This window comes from Dryobates pubescens, chromosome 42, assembly GCF_014839835.1.
Source record: "Dryobates pubescens isolate bDryPub1 chromosome 42, bDryPub1.pri, whole genome shotgun sequence".
In the NCBI taxonomy this organism is placed as follows: domain Eukaryota; kingdom Metazoa; phylum Chordata; class Aves; order Piciformes; family Picidae; genus Dryobates; species Dryobates pubescens.
The window spans coordinates 647,948-668,146 of record NC_071653.1 but is presented as its reverse complement, the minus strand read 5'-3'; the positions used below and the strand labels follow the sequence as shown (position 1 = coordinate 668,146).

The following is a 20,199-nucleotide window of genomic DNA, read 5'->3' as shown; positions in this document are numbered from 1 at the left end:
TGCCCATCCCCCCGTGGCCTTGGGCCTAGCCAGGCCCAAAGCCAGGAGACATCTCCCCCAGTTACCGGCTGGCGGAGGAGGAAGAAAAGAGAGCGTGCTAGACTCCGCACTGGATCTTATAGTGGTGCAAAGAATTATGGTAGGAAATACACAATTTCCTGTGTCCATCCCTCTGGGCTGGACTTTTGGACACAGGAAGTGAACACACCAGGGGGGGCACCTAGCTCAAACTGCAACATGCCACCCCTGTATTTCATACCATAATCTCTGCACCTAAACACATCATCAAATCAGAAATCTTCTGATGATATGTCCGGCGAAGTCCACATCTTCATCTGGGCGTCCACTCAACCAGTCTCTCATTCAGGCTCAAGTGTCAGTCCATTCCAGTCCTTCTCCTCTCATTTAACGGAACCTCCCGCGATGCAGAGTTCTCTCTTCTGCGGTGCAAGCTCTTCATGGATCCGTTGGACATCCTGGTCACCTGGAAAGAACCTCACAACTTCTCAACCAAACCTTCATTCCCATCTCTATCCACTCAGCGGCATATTTCCACTCCTGGGGCAAGCCAGTCAGAACAATCAGGCTCTGCTGCTTCTCCACCCCTCCAGGAAATAGCACGCTGAGTCTCTCTCAACACTGCATGGACCTATCCAAGCCCAGTGCTGACCGCTTCCAGCCGCGGCCCGAGGCTCCACAGACGCATGCCACAGGTACACCGCCCCTCCACTGGGCGTTCGCGTACCGCAGATGTGGCAGCTCCAAGTACACAGCCCCACCCCGGGAGGGGAGGGGCTGCTCCACAACCTGCTGAGAAGAAGGAAGGTGGAGCCAGGTGCTAGGCGCCATTTTCGGAACTCGTCCGAAAACGTCGGGGAAGAGAACAGGGCTGGCCCCGCCGCCGCTCCGAGTGCACGGCCCGAGCCGCCGCCGCCGCTCCGAGCGCACGGCTGGTCCTCCGGCGCCGCAACCCGAGCATACAGCAGGGCTCCAGCCACCTCTACCGCCGCGGTACAGAATCAAAATCGCCTCCACCCCTCGGGCATTCAAACGGCTCCTCCAGAGAAAGCCATAAACGCGTCCCCAGGGCCTTTGAGAACAGCTTTCGAACTGAGTTCCCGTTCGCCCTTCCTGGGTATCGGGAGCCGGGCTCGCCCGCTCCGCCGCGGCTGGCCCTACCCCGCAGCGAGAACGGACCTGACTTTGATCTGCTCGCCGCTGCCCCTTCCCCCACTTCACCCCCCGCCGCTTCTGCCGCTCCGCAGAGAGTAAAGGTGGAGGAGGGGCAGGTCCCGCATTCTTAAGCGATGCCCCAGTTCCGATGGTTAAGAGCCACCCCTGCTTGAAATAGCAGGAGGGGCTCCGTGCCACCGGCCACGCACCAAGTATCCCCCGGCAATCCACGAGAACTCACACAATCGCCCCAACAACAACACTTGAGCCCCAACTGCCAGAGAACCAGAACGACGCCCAGAACTAAATTTAAACTTTCTTATCTTTTGCAATCCGATCTGCAGAATGCACAAATAACAAACGCCTCTCCTGCCTGGCTCGCCAAGAATGTGGTGGGTTTAGAGGCAGACCCCCTCCCCACAGCAACCATCCTCTGCTACCAAGAATGTGCTGGGTTGAGGCAGCCCCCTCTCTCCCCACCACGGGCAGGAATAAAACACTCAGACAAACGGATTGCAAAAGTGATGAAAGTTTAAATAGAAAGCAGTGAATGCCACAGAGAACCCAAAGCACAGTGACAAAGAAAGATCCCAAAGCAAACCCAGAGGCATCCCATTCCCACCTGAGGGTACACCCGAGACCCTCAGGGCTCCTTCTTCCCCCTCCCTCTGCTGGGCTAGTCTCAGCTGGCCAGGCCTGAGACTGCCCATCCCCCCGTGGCCTTGGGCCTAGCCAGGCCCAAAGCCAGCAGACATCTCCCCCAGTTACCGGCTGGCGGAGGAGGAAGAAAAGAGGCAGTGCTAGACTCCGCACTGGATCTTATAGTGGTGCAAAGAATTATTGTAGGAAATACACAATTTCCTGTGTCCATCCCTCTGGGCTGGACTTTTGGACACAGGAAGTGAACACACCAGGGGGGGCACCCAGCTCAAACTGCAACAAGAGGTCACAGAGTCAAGGAATGGGAGGGGCAGGAAGGGACCTCCTCAGTTCCTGGACTCATAGAATGGGAGGGGCTGGAAGGGTCCTCCTGAGGTCACAGACTCACAGAATGGGAGGGGAAGGAAGGGACCTCCTGAGGTCAGAGAGTGGTAGAATGGAAGGGGCTGGAAGGGACCTCCTGAGGTCACTGGGTGTAGAATGGGAGGGAAAGGAAGGGACCCCCTTTGGTCACACAGACATAAAATGGGAGGGGAAGGAAGGGACACCCTGAGGTCACAGAGTGGTAGAATGGGAGGGGCTGGAAGGGACCTCCTGAGGTCACAGAAACAAACAATGGGAGGGGCTGGAAGGGACCTCCGGAGGTCACAGAGTCATAGAATGGGGGGGTCTGGAAGGGACCTCCTGAGTTCACAGAAACAAAGAATGGGAAGGGCTGGAAGGGACCCCCTGAGGTCACAGAGTCATAGAATGGGAAGGGCTGGAAGGGACCTCCTGAGGTCACAGAAACAAAGAATGGGAGGGGCTGGAAGGGACCTCCTGAGTTCACAGAGTCACAGAATGGGAGGGGAAGGAAGGGACCTCCTGAGGTCAGAGAGTCTTAGGATAGGAGGAGCTGTAAGGGACCTCATGAAGTCACAGAGAGAAAGAATGGTAGGGGCTGGAAGGGACCTCCTGAGGTCACTGAGTGTAGAATGGGAGGGGCTGGAAGGGACCTGCTGAGGTCACAGAGTCATAGAATGGGAGGGGCTGAAAGGGACCTCCAGAGGTCACAGAGTCATAGAATGGGAGGAGCTGCAAGGGGTCTCCTGAAGTCACAGAGTGACAGAATGGGTGGGGCTGGAATAGACCTGCAGAGGTCACAGGGAGAAAGAATGGGAGGGGCTGGAATGGACCTCCTGAGGTCACAGCATCATAGAATGGGAGGTGCTGGAAGGGACCTCCTGAGGTCACAGAGTCATAGAATGGGAGGGGCCTGAAGTGACCTCCTGAGATCACAGAGTCATAGAATGGGAGGGGCTGGAAGGGACCTCCTGAGGTCACAGAGACATAGACTGGGAGTCACTGGAAGGGACGTCCTGAGGGCACTAATTGTAGAATGTGAAGGTTTGGAAGGGACCTGCTGAGGTCACAGAGTCATAGAACAGGGGGGGCTGCAATGGGTCTCCTGAGGTCACAGAGTGACAGAATGGGTGGGGCTGGAATGGACCTGTAGAGGTCACAGAGTCAAGGAATGGGAGGGGCAGGAAGGGACCTCCTCAGTTCCTGGACTCATAGAATGTGAGGGGCTGGAAGGGTCCTCCTGAGGTTTCAGACTCACAGAATGGGAGGGGAAGGAAGGGACCTCCTGAGGTCAGAGAGTGGTAGAATGGGAGGGGCTGGAAGGGACCTCCTGCGGTCACTGGGTGTAGAATTGGAGGGGCTGGAATGGACCTCCTAAGGTCACAGAGCCCTGCAATGGGAGGAGCAGGAAGCTACCTGCTGAGCTCACTGAGTCATAGAATGGGAGGGGCTTAAAGGGACCTTCATAGGTCACGGACTCATAGAATGGGAGGAGCTGCAAGGGGTCTCCTGAGGTCACAGAGTGACAGAATGGGTGGGGCTGGAATGGACCTGCAGAGGTCACAGAGAGAAAGAATGGGAGGGGCTGGAAGTGACCTCCTGAGGACACAGAGTCACAGAATGGGAGGGGCTGGGAGGGACCACCTGAGGTCACAGATACATGGAATGGGAGGGGCTGGAAGGGACCTCCTGAGGTCACAGAGGCCTGGAATGGGACAGGCTGGAAGGGACCTCCTGAGGTCAGAGAGTGATAGAATGGGAGGTGGTGTAAGGGACCTCCTGAGGTCACAGAGTCATAGAATGTGAGGGGCTGGAATGGGTCTCCTGAGGTCACAGAATGACAGAATGGGTGGGGCTGGAATTGACATGCAGAGGTCACAGAGTCAAAGAATGGGAGGGGCTGGAAGGGACCTCCTGAGGTCACTGAGTGTAGAATGGGAGGGGCTGGAAGGGACCTCCTGAGGTCACTGAGTGTAGAATGGGAGGGGCTGGATGGGACCTCCTGAGGTCACAGAGGCCTGGAATGGGAGGGTCAGGAAGGTACCTGCTGAGGTCACAGAGTCATAGAATGGGAGGTGCTGGAATGGACCTGCTGAGGTCACAGAATCAAGGAATGGGAGGGGCTGGAATGGACCTCCTGAGGTCAGATAGTCATAGAATAGGAGCTGCTGGAAGGTACCGCCTGAGGTCACAGAGGCTTGGAATGTGAGCGGCTTGAAAGGATCTCCTGAGGTCACAGAGTCACAGAATGGGAGAGGCTGGAGTTGACCTCCTGAGGTCACAGAGTCGGAGAATGGGAGGGTCTGGAAGGGACCTGCAGATGTCACAGAGTCAAAGAATGGGGGGGTTTGAAGGGACCTCCTGAGGTCAGAGAGTCATAGAATGGGAGGGGCTGGAAGGGACCTCCTGAGGTCAGAGAGTCTTAGAATGGGAGGGGCTGGAAGGGACCCCCTGAGGGCAGAGAGTCATAGAATGGGAGGGGCTCGAAGGGACCTCCTGAGATCAGAGAGCCTAAGAATGGGAGGGGCTGGATGGGACCTCCTGAGGTCACAGAGAGAAAGAATGGGAGGGGCTGGAAGGGACCTCCTGAGGTCCTGGAGTCATAGACTGGGGGGGTTTGGAAGGGACCTCCAGGGGCCACCTGTTCATAGAAGGAGATCAGGTTGGAGAGGCATGACCTGCCCTTCCTAAATCCTTGCTGGCTGGGCCTGAGCCCTTGGCCATCCTTCAGGTGCAGTTATTGCCCCCAGGATAATCTGCTCCATCACTTTCCCTGGCAGTGAGGTCCGGCTGCCAGGCCTGGAGTTTCCAGGTTCCTCTATCCGTCCCTGCTTGTGGATGCGGACCACCTTGGCCAGTTTCAGTCACCTGGGACCTCTCCAGCGAGGCAGGGCTGGAGGAAAATGATGGAGAGTGGCTTGGCAGCTCATCTGCCAGCTCTCTCAGCACCCTAGGATGGATCCCATCTGGTCCCATGGACTTGTGAGTGTCCAAGTGGCTCAGCAGGTCCCCAACTAATTCCTCATGGATGTCCGGGGCATCACACTGCTCCCCGACCCCACTGCCCAGCTCAGGAGGCCACTGGTCCTGAACTGCTGCCTTGCAGTTAAACATTGAGGCAGAGAAGGTGTTCAGGCCTCAGCCTTTGCCTCGTCTTAAGTGTTTAAGAAGATCCTGGATGAGGCACTCAGTGCCATGGTCTGGTTGATTAGTTAGGGTTGGGTGATCAGTTGGACTTGATGACCTTGGAGGTCTCTTCCAACCTGACTGTTCTTGTGATTCCAAAGGAGCCCAGCCTGGGTGGCTGTCACCCGCTCACTGACACAGCTTCCATCTCCACAGCCAGCTCCCTGCTGCCCAGGCTCTTCTGTTTCTGCCAGAGCTGCCTGGTTTCCCATGCTGGCTGCAGGATTTGCTGCCCAATAAACCTATCCTGGAGGGCAGGCCAGCCTGGCCAGGCCCTCAGGAGGATCTGCAGAGCCTGCAGTGATGGATCACTCCAATAACCCTGAGACTCCCCTGCCACTGAGGGAACTGAGCAGAACACCACTTGAGCTCCTGCCCCATCAATCAATTGTCCAAGGGCCCTGAACTCCTTCTTAATCGCCCTGGTGCCCTTCCTGTCGATCTCATCACTCCCAGCCTGTATCACCAGCAGAGGGCAATAGTCAGAGGGATGGATCAGCTTTGGGAGTCTCCTTGCAATGTCCCTTACCTGTGCCCCGGGTAGGGAGCAGAGCTCCCTGTGGGATGGGTCGGGACGGCATATGGGTCCCTCAGTACCCCCCAGGAGAGAGTCCCCAACAACTACAACCCTTCCCCTTCTCTGTGTGGAGCTGGTGGTTATAGCTGTGGGGACCACTTGGCCTTAGGCTCCACTCAGGAGAGCTGCTCCTCAGCCCTCTCATCCCCACAGCCTTGGCCTGCAGGGCCTCATACTTATTATGCAAAGGCTGGAAGGGATGTCCTGAGGTCACAGAGTCACAGAATGGGAGGGGCTGGAAGGGACCTCCTGAGGTCACAGAGTCACATAATGGGAGGGGCTGGTTGGGGCCTCCTGGGGTCATAGTATCATAATATGGGAGGGGTTGGAAGGGACCTCCAGGGGTCACAGTATCATAGGGTTGAGGAGTATGTATCACAGTATCACAGTATAACCAAGGTTGGAAGAGACCCCAAGGATCATCAAGTCCAACCTGTCCCAACAGACTCCACAACTAGACCATGGCACCAAGTGCCACGTCCAATCTCCCCTTGAACACGCTACGCTTGTGCTACGCTTGTGTATTCAAACAATTGCTAGGCTAGTCTAGGGTGGTGTAGGCTGAGCATGGGGGGCTGGGCTAGGCTAGGCTAGGCTAGGTTAGGCTTTGCTGGGCTGGGCTAGGCTAGGCTTTCATAGGCTAGGGTGGGCTAAGGTAAGGTAGGGTAGGCTAGACTAGGCTCAGATGGGGTAGGCTAGGCTACACTAGGGTGAAGTAGGCTAACCTTGGCTAGGCTATGGTGGGCTAGGCCAGGCTAGGATGTGCTAGGCTAGGGTGGGGTGGGCTAGGCTAGGGTGTGGCAATCATAGCAGTGAGCGGTGTGAGCAAGCTGGCAGTGTAGGCCTGGAGCCTGCCATGGTGGTAGGCCACGCTCAGCACAAGGGCAGAAGGAGCTGTCAGCTTGGCTGGAGAGTGCTGTGCCTGCAGCCTGTAAGTGAAGAAGGGCAGCAGCAGCTCTGAGCACAGAGGGATAGCTGGGACTAACGGGAGGCATGGCGGCAGCCACAGCCTCGTGTGGTGCTGGCAGTGTGAGCAACCCCCTGCAAGGGGGTAGGCTGGGATGGGGTAGGCTAGTAGGCTAGGTTTGTCTAGGCTGGGGGTCTGGGATAGTGTGGGGTAGGCTAGGCTAGGCTGGGGTGGGCTAGGCAAGACTGGGCTAGCCTATGCTAGGGTGGGGGGGGCTAGGGTGGGGTATGCTAGGGTGGGGTGGGCTAGGGTGGGGTGGGCTATGCTAGGGTAGGGTGGGCTAGGCTAGGCTGGGCTATGCTAGGCTGGGCTATGCTAGGCTAGGGTGACCTAGGCTAGCCTATGCTAGGATGGGGTGGAGTGGGCTAGGGTGGGGTGGGCTAGGCGAGGCTGGGCTGGGCTGGGCTAGGCTAGAGTGGCCTAGGCTAGCCTATGCTAGGGTGGGGTGGGCTAGGCTAGGGTGGGGTGGGCTAGGCTAGCCTAGGGTGGTGCAGGAAAGGCTTGGCTAGTGTGGGGGAGGCTAGGCTAGGGTGGTGTAGGTTAGGCTTGGCTGGGGGGGCAGGGCTAGGCTAGAGTGGTTTAGACTAGGCTTGGCTAGGCTTGGGGGGCTAGGGTACTGTTGGGTAGGCTAGGCTAGTGTGTGGTCGGCTAGGCCAGGGTGGACTATGCTAGGGTGGGATAGTCTAGGCTTGGGTGGGCTAGGCTAGAGTGGGTTATGCTAGGCTAGGGTAGGGTAGGCTAGTCTAGTGTGGCTTAGGCTAGGCTAGGCTTGTTTAGGCAAGGGTGGGGTAGGCTAGGCTATGGTTGGCTAGGTTGGGGGCCTAGGCTGGGGTGGGGTAGGCTAGTCTTGGGTGGGCTTGGCTAGGCTAAGTTTGGCTTGGCTAGGGTGGCCAAGGTTTAGGCTAGGCTAGGTTAGGGAGGGCTAGGCAGGGATAGGCTTTGCTAAAGTGGGGCAAGCTAGGCTAGGCTAGGCTAGGTGGGGTAGGCTAGGTTAGGGTGGGCTGGGCTCTGCTAGGCTAGGCTGTGGAGGCCTAGGCTAGGCTAAGGTATTCTAGGCTTGACTAGGGTCAGCTAGGCTAGGCTAGGGTGGGGTAGGCTAGGCTAACCTAAGCTAGGGTAGTATGGGCTAGGTTAGGCTAAACTAGGCTAGGGTAGACTGGGCTAGGCTAAGCTAGTCTAGGGTTGGCTAGGCTAGGATACAGTGGCTTAGGCTAGGCTAGTGTAGGCTAGGGTAGCCTATGGTGGGCTGGGCTAGGCTAGGCTAGTTTAGGTTAGGCTATGAGGGGTTGTGTCATTTGCTAATTGCAAAGACCTGTCTCATATTGTCACTCCTGGATGTTCTGTACCTGTTCATTGCACTCCATTGCAGAGTGTAGCTCCTGCTTGTCAACACAGCTTCATTTGCTTCTAACTGAGCTGCTCTGGCAAAGCTAATGCTGGGGGAAATTTCAACCCACCACAATGAGACTCCTATTTCTCCACCTCTCCATGGCACTCTTGTTCTCTGGGATTGGGCTGTTGGTCAATTTCTGCTCTGACACCAGAGGAATCTTCATGGCAATTCTGGGTCCCTGCTGCATTTGAAGCTGTGATGAACTCTGCCATGGGTTGGGAGTGATGGGACTGAGCTGATCCATTCCTCATGCAGCTCAGGGACAGGGGTTACAATGAGGCTGAGAGAAGTGTGCCCTAACTTGTCACTGCCTTTCCCTCCTTGGACAGGTCTCCATGGCCAGAGGCAGCAGATGGCCAACAGCAGCTCCATCACCCACTTCCTCCTCTTGCCATTCCCAGGCACAGGGCAGCTGCAGCTCCTGCACTTCTGCCTCTTCCTGGCCTGGCTGCCCTGCTGGGCAATGGCCTCATCATCAGCACCACAGCCTGGGACCACCACCTCCACACCCCCATGTACTTCTTCCTCCTCAACCTCGCCCTCACTGACCTGGGTGCCATCTCCACCACTGTGCCCAAGTCCATGGCCAATTCCCTGTGGGACACCAGGGACATCTCCTATGCAGGATATGTTCTCCAGCTCTTCTTTTTCATATTCCTAATTGCTGCAGAGTATTTTCTCCTCACCACCATGTCCTACGATCGCTACGTTGCCATCTGCAGACCCCTGCACTATGAGACCCTCCTGGGCAGCAGAGTTTGTCTCCACCTGGCAGCAGCTGCCTGGGCATTTGGAGTTCTCTATGCTCTGCTGCACACAGCCAATACATTTTCCCTGCCCCTCTGCCAGGGCAATGCTCTGCATCAGTTCTTCTGTGAAGTCCCCCAGATCCTCAAGCTCTCCTGCTTCACCTCCTACCTCAGGGAAATTTGGCTTCTTGTGGCCAGTGTCTGTTTAGTCTTTGCCTGTTTTGTGTTGATTGTGGTGTCCTATGTGCAGATCTTCAGGGCAGTGCTGAGGATCCCCTCTCAGCAGGGATGCCACAAAGCCTTTGCCACCTGCCTCCCTCACCTGGCTGTGGTCTCCCTGTTTCTCATAAATGGCTCCATTGCCTACCTGAAGCCCTCCTCCATCTCTTCCCTATCCCTGGACCTGGTGGTGTCAGTTCTGTACTCAGTGGTGCCTCCAGCAGTGAACCCTCTCATCTACAGCCTCAGGAACCAGGAACTGAAGGCTGCCCTGAGCCACCTGATCCCTGGATGCTTTCAGAAGGAATCAACTCCTTGTCTTCTCCTGCAGAGCAGTTCTGATGTCACTGCTCAAGTTCTGGCTGCTGCTGGTGCTGTTTCCCTTGTGAGAATGTTGTGCCCACACAAATGTCTTTCTTCAGACCATTTCTGGTTCAGTGTTGTCCTGTCTGCTGTGACCCAGAGGCTGCAGACATGAGGAGCTGTGCTCCCTAGCTGTTCAACACAATAAAGGACCCTGCAGGGAGTTGTTTCTCTGAGTTCCTTCCTCCAAGGTTTCTGTGGAGCTGCAGGGCAGTGCCTGTGTGCAGAGGTGGAGGGGCAGAGTTCCTCCAAATGCCCATTAGTCCTTGTCTCAGTAAAAACTTGATCCCATTATGCACTTCCACTACAGGCTGGGCCCTGTCCCAATACAAACTGCATCTCCTGACTCCCTCCCAGTACAGACTAGGCCCTGTCCAAGTACAAACTGCTGCCCTGATCCCATCCCAGTATAGTCCTAGACCTGTCCCAGAGGAAACAGATCCAATGGCATCATCCAGTACAGACTGGGGACCATCCCAGTGCAAACTGCATCTCCTGATCTCCTCCCACTACAGACAGGGTCTCATCCCACAGCAAAGCTGAAGCTCTGACCCCCTCCAAGTACCAGCTCTTTGCATCCTAGTGCAAACCAGGTACCAGGACTCCTTCCCACTGCAGACTGCGTCTGCTCCCAGGAAAAGCTGTTCCACCTAAACCCCTCCCAGGACCAGACTGGGACCCCTCCCAGTACAACCTGAGTGCCCTGGCCACATCCCAGTACAGTCTGGGACTCATCCCAGTACATACTGGGTTCCTTTAAACCCTCCCACCACAGCCTGGGCCCTGTCACAGTCCCAACTCCATACCCTAATCACAGCAGAGTCCAGTCTGGGCCATCTCCCATTTCAAACTGGCTCCCTTTCACATCTCCAAGCACAGCCCAGGCCTTGTCCCAGTACAAACTGATTCCACTCATCCCATCCTGTGCTATTTCATATTTTTATCAGTGCTATAGACAGAGGGATGGAGACATCATCAGCAAGTGTGCAGACGGCACCAAGCTGAGTGGTGCTGTTGAGATGCCAGAGGGACAGGATGGCATCCAGAGGGCCCTGGACAAGCTGGAGAGGTGGTGCCCAGGTGACCCTCATGAGGTTCAGCAAGAGCAAGAGCAGGGTCCTGCAGCTGGGCTGGAGCAATCCTCACTAGCAATACAGGCTGGGGGAGGAGGTGATAGAAAGCAGCCCTGAAGAGAAGGACTTGGGGGTGCTGATGGGGAAGAAGCTGGCCAGGAGCAGGCAGTGTCAGCTTGCAGCACAGAAGGCCAAGGGCAGCCTGGGCTGCATCCAAAGCAGCATGGCCAGAGATGGAGAGAGAGGATCCTGCCACTTTATGATGCTCTGGTGAGACCCCCCTGGAGTACTGCATCCAGCTCTGAAGTCTCAACACAGGAAGGACATGGAGCTGAAGGAGCAGGTCCAGGGGATGGCCACAAAAATGATCAGGGGCTTGGAGCAGCTCTGCTCTGAGGACAGGCTGAGGGAGCTGGGGTTGATCAGCCTGGAGAAGAGAAGGCTCTGTGGAGACCTAAGAGCAGCCTTCCAGTGCCTGAAGGGTACTGGATGGAGAGATGCTGTTTGCAAAGGCCTGCAGGCACAGGACCAGAGGCAATGGTTTCAAACTAGAGCAGAGCAGATTGAGATTGTGTTAGAAATGCAGCAGTGGTTTGTGATTTGTGTTACAGAAGGCAGTATTCAGGGTGGGTAGTGGCAGTTGGATTGTTTTGAGAACAGAGGGTAAATGTTCAGATTGTTTTGGCTTCAGACAGGAACCTCATGCCAGCTTTCTCAGGAGCCATGGGATGTTGATCTCAGATAAGTCCTGTGCTGCAGCTGTGCTTGTGTGAGAAGATGTGGTTCTGCAAAGAGCACAGGAGAAAGATCTCCCCTGCCTCATCTGTGACCCCTACCACAAGGAAGACACACGCTCAAGAAGCCCAAGAAGTTGCTAGAGCTCATGATCATATCCCTGCCTGCTATTAAGCACAAGCATGCAGATGGAGATGATGCAGCTGTAGAAAGAAAAGTTAGGATTTGTAAGGTGCTTAGACTCCTAGAATCCTGGAGTGGTTTGGGTTGTCAGGGAGCTGCAAAGGTGATGCAGTCCAAGCCCCTCTGCAGTCAGCAGGGACATCCTGCACTAGCTCAGGTTGCCCAGAGCCCTGTCCAGCCTGAGCTTGAACCTCTGCAGGGCTGGGACCTCAAGCCCCTCCCTGGGCAACCTGTTGCAGTGTTCCAGCAGCCTCCTGGTGCAGAACTTGTTCCTCCCCTCCACTCTCAATCTGCTCTGCTTTGGTTTGAAGCCATTGCCTCTGGTGCTGTCCCTGCAGGCTTTGCAAAGAGTCCCTCTGCAGCCTTCTTGTAGTCCCCTTCAGGTACCAGAAGGTCACTCTTAGGTCTCCCCAGAGCCTTCTCTTCTCTGCAGGCTGAACACCGCTAGCTCCCTCAGCCTGTCCTGGGAGCAGAGCTGCTGCAAGCCCCTGATCATTTTTGTGTCCCTCCTCTGGGCCCTCTCCATCAGGTCCCTGTCCTTCCTGTGCTGAGGGCTCCAGAGCTGGCTGCAGTGCTGCAGGTGAAGTCTGAGCAGAGCAGAGCCAAGTGCCAGGATGGCCTCTGTCCATCTCTGGCCCTGCTGCTCTTGGTGCAGCCCAGGCTGCCCTTGGCCTTGTGGGCTGCAGGCTCACCCTGTCTGTTCCTGTGCAGCTTCTTGTCCAGCAGCACCCCCCAGTCCTTTTGTGCAGGGCTGCTTCCTATGCCCTCCTCCCCCAGCCTGTGCTGCTTGTGAGGATTGTGCCAGGCCAGGGGCAGGACCCTGCCCTTGCTCTTGCTGAAGCTCAGGTGGTTGCCCTGGGCCCCCTCTGCAGCTTGTCCCCTTGAGCTCCTCCAGCTTGTTCTGCAGGGGATTGCCTTAGGTTTCAGGAGGCAGAGAGGCTCTCTTAGAGCCTTGTGAAAGGAGTTGCTGCCAAGCTGTGCCCAGAGGCTTGGATGGAATTGGGCAGTTCCCATGGCTGTGCTGTTCAGAGCTGCATCCTACAGTGCAAAGCATCAACCCCACAACAATCCATAGTGTGCCTGGGCCACGGGACCCAAGCAAAGTTAGGATTTGTAAGGTGCTTTCTGGCAGAGACTGGAGGTGTCTGTGGGGGGAAGTCTCTGCGGCCCCACGCTCAGTTTCTCTCCTTTCTTTCCCTGCTGCTTGCTTGCTTCTTTTTCAATAAAACAACTCTCACAGGAAACTTGGACATCTTCTTGTGCAGCCCTTTTATAACAGTTTTGGTGCATTGGCTGGGTGGTAGCCAGGTGGTTTCCACAGCCCTGGAGAATTCAGGCTGTGAGGGGCAGCGTCATTTCTACAGTCTAGGGGCTGTGGAGACAGCCCTACCAAAATGCCGGCCTGGGACCCTCAGTTCCTGCCCTGGCACCCCAAAAGTATCCCCAAGGGGCATGCGGAGCTCAGGCTTGAGGTTTTCCTTCCTCCCTTGGTGTTTGAGTCCCCAGGTTCCCACCGCCTGCTGCGGAACATCTTGGGGCTGCCTCCAGCCCTCGCAGCAGCCTCTCTCGGGTTGCAATCAGCTTGGGTTGGGCTCAGGTTGGCTTTGAGCTTTTTCCCTTCGGCTGTGTGCTGAAGCCAGCTCAGGAAGAAAGTTCTGACTGCAGCTGCAGAGAGAGGACTTGGGGCCGGAGGAGCAAGCTTGAGGAGGGGTTTGGAGGAGCCCAGAGCGCTTGTGCAGGGCAGAGACACAAAGAGGTCCCTGAGCCGTAGCCGCTGCCCCCGGCGCTCCCCGGCCCCCGCAGCCCCTCCCGCCCTGCCGCACCTCACGACCCCGCAGCTCTGTCGCGACAGCGCTGTCCGCACACACAGCCCAGGCACTGCCCCAGCACCCTTTCCATCCTTGTGCTGCTGCTTTCAGCCCAGTTCCTTAGATGGCACTGCCAGCTCCTTAGATGGCACTGCCAAGGCCTCAAAGCTCCTCTGCAGAGAGAGATCCCAGAAGATGTTGCTGGGAGCAGAGAGGAAGGGCAAAGGAGGTTGGAGAGCCTGTGCTGTTCCTTTGTAGAGAGTGGGTGCAGGCCTTGTGGGAATGAACTGAGATAGATGACACTTTGTGGTGTCCCTCTGGACTCTGCTGTCCCTTCTGGAGGTCTCTGCTCTCTGGTGTAAGACATCCCAGTGCCTTCCACCCACCACAGGGATTCTCCTCCATGTTCTCATCCAGGGGCTGCTGTTGGGCCCTCCTGGCTGTGTAGATCAGCCCTAGGGCCTTGATGGGACCTGGGGACTCTCAGAGATCAGCAAGTGAGTGGAGCTGGAGCACTGGATGGAGAGATGGAGGCTGAAGGCTGCAGGGGGTGGGAGGGCTTAGTTCAGCAGCTGTGAGGCTCTGCCTGGCTCCTACCTCCAATGGTGCTGGCAGCAGCTGACCCCAGAAGCTGAAAGCCCCAAACCCTGCCTGGCTCAGGACAGTCCCCTGAGCCCTCCTGACATCCAGCACAGCCCAAGCAGGCACTCAGGGCTCCTAGCCACACAGCCCAGCCATCCCCCATGGCAGGAGTCACCTGAGGTCCCACTCCCTCTCTGTCCCCCTTGCTCTCCTCAGTTGCTGCCTGAGGTGACTGCAGGCTCCCTCCCCAGCCCTCATCTGTAACCCCCCCTTGGTTTGGTGCTGTTCTTTCAGCCCTCCAGCTGATCCCAGCCTTTAGTCTCAGGCCACTTCCATCCTTGTGCTGCTGCTTTCAGCCCAGTTCCTTAGAGGCTTCCTCAGCCACAGCATTTCCCACTCCACCCTTCCAGCTGCAGTGGCAGTGGGGGTGGGGGACACAGGGCCAAGGGACAGCCAAGGCAGCAGGGCCTGGGGGGATGGGATGGGAATGAGGGAAGGGCCTGGGAATGGTCAGGCAGGAATTAGGCCTTGTCCCCCCAAGAAGGGGAGAGCATCCAGGGCCCAGGTGGCAAAGGTGAAAGGAGTGAATTGTGCTGCAGCTCTGCATGTGTCAGCTGGGAGATGAACAGCAGCCCCTGGGCACTGTGCCCTCCCATCCAACCTCATTTTCTCTTGGGGATGTGGAGGAGTGGCAGCTCCAGGAGAACTACAAAGAGCAAGCTGAGAGAAATGGTCAGGGAGAGAAGGAAGCCAAACCCTTTGCACTGTCTTTGGGCTGCAGGTGTGTGAAAGGTGCTGGAGGTGTGAGGTTTGGGCAGGAGGAAGAGACTCCTCCAGCATCCCAGTGAGGGCTGAAGAGGTTGAGCAAGAAGCTGCCCAAGTCCCTTCCCCCTTTGCTGCATCTCCAGAGATCATGAAGCTCCCTTTGTGTCCTGAGGGCTGCTCTGCTGTTGTCTTGGGGAGTGGGGAGCAGAGAGGTGTGTGCAGGGCAGAGCTGAGCACAGAGTGGGTGTGGTGGGGGCAGAGTCAGGAAGGAGATCTGGGTCCAGAGCAAGATCTGCTGTCAAATGCAGCTGCAGGCAGCAGAGCCCTGGGCAGGCAGTGGGAGGAAGCTTTAGGTAAGTCCTGAGTGAGGCTGTGTGGAGGCAGCTGTGTTGTGGTGCTGGCCTGCAGCTGTGTGCTGGGGGCTGTGTGCTGGGCAAAGAGCTGTGTCTGCATTTGTTGAGGCCTCCCATCTTGATCAGCCCTGGCTGTGTGCTGTGGCTGTGCTGCTGGGCTTGGGAGCTGCCCCCAGCAAGGCTGAGCTGTGCTGCCTGATCCTGAGCAGAGCTGAGCCATCCCTTGCAGGTCAGTGCTCTCCTCTGAGCCCTTTGCTTCTCTGTGTCAGGAGTTGTGTCCCTCTCTCTCCATCATCCCTGCCCCTGTGTGCTGTGGAAGAGCAGAGTTTGCAGATCTGCCCCTTGGAGCAGCACAGTAGGTAAGAAACCCAGAGTGAGGCACCAGCAGGACCCCAGCCCCCAGAATCCCAGACTTCCAGGGCACCTCTCAGCCTCCTCCACCTCCTCCTACCCACCACATTTCACCCCTCCAGGGCCTCTGAGGCAAATCAGGTGTTGGAGTCTGGAAACTCCCTAGGTTTGTGGGGGTCAGCTGTGTGTCAGGAGGTGGTGTTTGGGGTTGGGATTTGGAGGGTGGTGGGAGAAGGTTGAAGGTGGTTTGGTCTTCGCTGGTCAGTGCTGCTGCCTCCATTGCCTGAGCCAGGAGAGATCAAAGGACAGGGCCTGGGCCAGGAACCACCCTGCCAATGCTGCCAGGCTTGAGGAGAGTGGGACAAGACCACTTGTAAGCCCCAGGGTACCTCAGGGCACTGATCACAGGAACCTGGGATCTCAGCACAGGTATTAGAGGTCTGAGCCTACACTGTGACAAAAACTGAAGGTTTGAGTTCCCCTCTGCATTCTCTCCTCCAGCTGGGAGTTGGGAGGTGTTGGGAGTCAGGGACTGTCATGACCCAGGCAGGATCTAAGGTTTTCTGATCCTGGGCTCAGATGCTTCCATGTTCCAAATCTCACTGCTGTGACCCCTTCCTGTTACAGTATGGCCTCACAGAAGGACCCAGACAAAAGCTGCGAGGAGAAGCAGCACCAAGAGATCAAGTTGGAGCAGTCAAAGTTCAGCCTGAAGGGAGAGGAGAAGGAGGAGAAAGAGGACAAGAGGGAGGATGGTGATGCTGAGGAGAATGATGACTGTGATGATGATGAGTATGAAGAGGAGGATAACCATGAGGATGAAGGTGATCAGGATGAGGAGGAAGAGGAATTTGCAGAGGAGGATGAAGCCAGAGCAGGTCCCTCTGTGCCACCCAAGCAGCTGAATCAGTGCCCTGAGTGTGGGCAGAGCTTCCCACCTGGCTGAGAGCAGGTGAAGCACCACTGCCCCCAGCCTGGCCCCCGGCCCTTTGTCTGTGGTGACTGTGGCCAGAGCTTCAAACAGAGCTCTGATCTCATCTTGCATTGCCGCACCCACAGCGGTGAGAGGCCATACAGCTGTGCTGAGTGTGGCAAGAGCTTCGCTCACAAGTCTGCCCTCCCCAGGCACCGCAGTGTGCACAGCACCGAGAAGCCCTTCAGCTGCAGGGACTGCGGCAAGAGCTTCAAACCCCGCTCCTACCTCACCGTCCATCCACACCAGAGAGCATCTGTTCCCCTGTGCTGAGTGCGGCAAGAGCTTCAGCACCAGCACTCCATTCATCCAGCACCAACTCATCCACAGTGGTGAGAAACCCTACAGCTGTGCCCACTGCAGCAAGAGATTAACCCAGAAAAGAAGTCTCACAGAGCACCGTCGTGTGCACACTGGCAAATCTTTCAGCTGTGCTGAGTGCGGCAAGGCCTTCAGCTGGAGGGGCGGTCTCATTTACCACCGCCGCACCCACACCGGTGAGAAACCTTTTACCTGTTCTGACTGTGGGAAGAGCTTCAGAGACGGGGGGGCTCTCATTGCTCACCGCCGCACCCACACCGATGAGACACCGTTCACCTGTGCTGACTGTGGCAAGAGCTTCAGCCGCAGGGGCACTCTTAGTGCTCACCACCGCACCCACACTGGGGAGAAGGCTTTCACTTGTGAGGTTTGCGGTGAGAGCTTCATCCAGAAGGGCCACCTCAACAAGCACCGCTGCACCCACACCAGAGAGCAGCCTGCACTGGAGGGGCAGCAGAAATCCACCTAGAATCTCTTGGATAATCGTGACCCCTCCGAGAGAGCCTTTCCAGCACCAAAATCATCCCTTTTTCCTTTGCAGTTCTCAGGGACTGGGGACACCAGCAGCAGCAAACACCTCCTGCCCTTCTGAACACCATTTATTGCTAATGAGAACAATTACAGTGCTGAGCCGGCACAGCTGGAGCTCCCAGTGGAGCTGGGCAGGGCTTTGCCAGGGTCTGTCTGGTTCTTCCCCATTGCTTTGTGTCTCCCTGGGGTAAGAAATCCTCTGTCCATTGCCCAATTGTGTCAATAAACCCCAAAAGTTACCCAAATCCTCTCTGCTTTTATTTCAGACGTCCCTGCCTCAATGCCTGAATTTTGAGGGCATTTGCTCCCAAGGGATGGGGTGGAGCTGTGTGCCCAGTTCAGGGAGGGGAAAATGAGGTTCTCAGAGGAGTTTTGAGGGGTATCTCAGAGGCATTCTTCAGGGGCTTTCAGGTGATCTTAGGTGTTTGGGATTTGGATGGTCCTAGGACTGACTTTTGGGATCTTTGCAGGGTGTAGGGGGAAGCTCATGGAGATCTTTGGAAGAACTCAGAAAGCTTCTGTTGGCTTTCCACTCTGGGGCTGGAACAGGTTAGAAGAGCTGAGAAGAGGTTGAGCTGCCTATTCCCCCCAAAATAGAAGGGAGGGAAAAATAACACACAGAGGAACCAAAAAACCCTCTGGGTTGAGATAAGGACTTGAGATAAGATCACCAGAGCTGAATCCAAAGGAGATCCCATAATGCACACTGACCTGAGGCTGTTGGCAGGAAGAAGCACAGCAGTGAGCAGCAGCAGCCAGGAGTTAAACCCCTGCAGCCCTCCCCCTCAGCAAAGAGCCAGCACCTGAGAGCCAGAACCCAACAGCAGCAAGCAGAACACGAAGCCTCTGATGTTGCCATCTGAACTTCAAGCCCTGTAGTACTTTGCTCCAGCCAGCACTGTCCCTGTGAAGGTGGCATGAGGCAGGATGGTGTGGAGTAATGGCAGCAAATTTCCAGCTTAACCTTTGATATTCCCAAGCCCTCATTCCATGCCATCTGCACCATGCCCAGCAGCAGTCAGCAGCACACCTCAGGCACTGTCCTTTCTCACTCCACAGGAGGTGGCTTTGCAGGACCCAGAGGGCTGCTCACTGCAGGTGCTCTGCATCCCCATTCTGTTACGGCACAGTCTGGATCAGTCCATGCCCAGTCCGAACACTGGGGCTGTGTTTCCAGCTCTGGGGCAATCTGAGTCCAGTGACTCCTTCCATGCCTCCAAGTGAAAGCAAACTGTGGCTTGCATCCCAGTACTCAGCTTCCAACACATCCAGGTGTGGGGATCCTCCTGTCACACCAGAAACACAGATGGGTTCCACCCCTCATAGTCTGATGGTGTCAGAGCACTCTGGGCACCTGTATCTACTAAAGCTTTATCCTCTCATGGGTTCAACTTGCCAGGCCATTGGTTCTGCACAGTCCAACAAAACTATTTGTCTCTCCCCTCCATCTGATTGGAGGCAGAGCCCCTCTACTTCTGCCTGGGGTCCCTTGCATCTTGTGAAGATGCTTTGGGAGTCCCTTCAGGAGGACCAGAAGCAGTTTCAGCTTCCCTGCTCTTCTTAGGCCATTTCCCACTGGAAACTGAGGCAGCATCTCTGGGGGGACAGCTCCCCTGTAAGTCACAGAGAGTGGTAGTGAATGGTGCCACATCCAGCTGGCAGCCAGTCACCAGTGGTGTGCCCCAGGGATCAGTGCTGGGCCCCATGCTCTTTAACATCTTTATTGATGATCTGGATGAGGGCATCGAGTCCATCATCAGTAAATTTGCTGACGACACCAAGCTGGGGGCAGGAGTTGATCTGCTGGAGGGTAGAGAGGCTCTGCAGAGGGACCTCGACAGGCTGGGCAGATGGGCAGAGTCCAACGGCATGAGATTTAACACATCCAAGTGCCGGGTTCTGCACATTGGCCACAGCAACCCCATGCAGAGGTACAGGCTGGGGTCAGAGTGGCTGGAGAGCAGTTAGGCTGAGAGGGACCTGGGGGTGCTGGTCGACGGTAGACTGAACATGAGCCTGCAGTGTGCCCAGGCAGCTAAGAGGGCCAGTGGCATCCTGGCCTGCATCAGGAACAGTGTGGCCAGCAGGAGCAGGGAGGTCATTCTGCCCCTGTACACTGCACTGGTTAGGCCGCACCTCGAGTACTGTGTCCAGTTCTGGGCCCCTCAGTTTAGGAAGGATGTTGACTTGCTGGAACGAGTCCAGAGAAGAGCAACAAAGTTGGTGAGGGGTTTGGAACATAAGCCCTACGAGGAGAGGCTGAGGGAGCTGGGGTTGCTTAGCCTGGAGAAGAGGAGACTCAGGGGTGACCTTATTACTCTCTACAACTACCTGAAGGGAGGTTGTAGACAGACGGATGTTGGTCTCTTCTCCCAGGCAAGCAGTACCAGAACAAGAGGACACAGTCTCAGGCTGCGCCAGGGGAGGTTCAGGCTGGATGTTAGAAAAAAGTTCTATACAGAAAGAGTGATTGCCCATTGGAATGGGCTGCCTGGGGAGGTGGTGGAGTCACCATCACTGGAGGGTTTTAGGAGAAGACTTGACGGGGTACTTGGTGCTGTGGGTTAGTTGCTTGGGCGGTGTTGGATTGGTTGATGGGTTGGACGCGATGATCTTGAAGGTCTCTTCCAACCTGGTTTATTCTATATATTCTATGTATGTATTCACAGACTCCTGCAGCCAGGACTGGATTGGGTTTTCCCTTCCAGTTCCTCACATCCTCCCCATGGTCACACAAGTAAAGCAGAGGGTGTGCTGTGGTGTGTGCCTCCCAGATTCTCTCCCTTGGACAGGGGAGCAGCTGCTCCTCATGGCTGAAACACAGGACTGTACAGGTGGGGAACAAAAGCTTCTTCTGGAGCTGATGGGACTCCTGGGACAGTTCCTTAAAAACTC

The 20,199-nt window shown here is 56.3% G+C and overlaps 1 protein-coding gene across 1 annotated transcript in view; it reads left to right on the top strand.

The window, feature by feature from the left end:
- LOC128899265 (zinc finger protein 91-like) overlaps positions 1-20,199 on the top strand; it is a 385,675-nt gene that overhangs the window by 49,819 nt on the left and 315,657 nt on the right. The window contains 2 exon segments of the mRNA XM_054177649.1: positions 16,474-16,691; positions 16,693-17,208. Of these exon segments, the coding sequence (XP_054033624.1) occupies positions 16,474-16,691; positions 16,693-17,208 (734 nt within the window).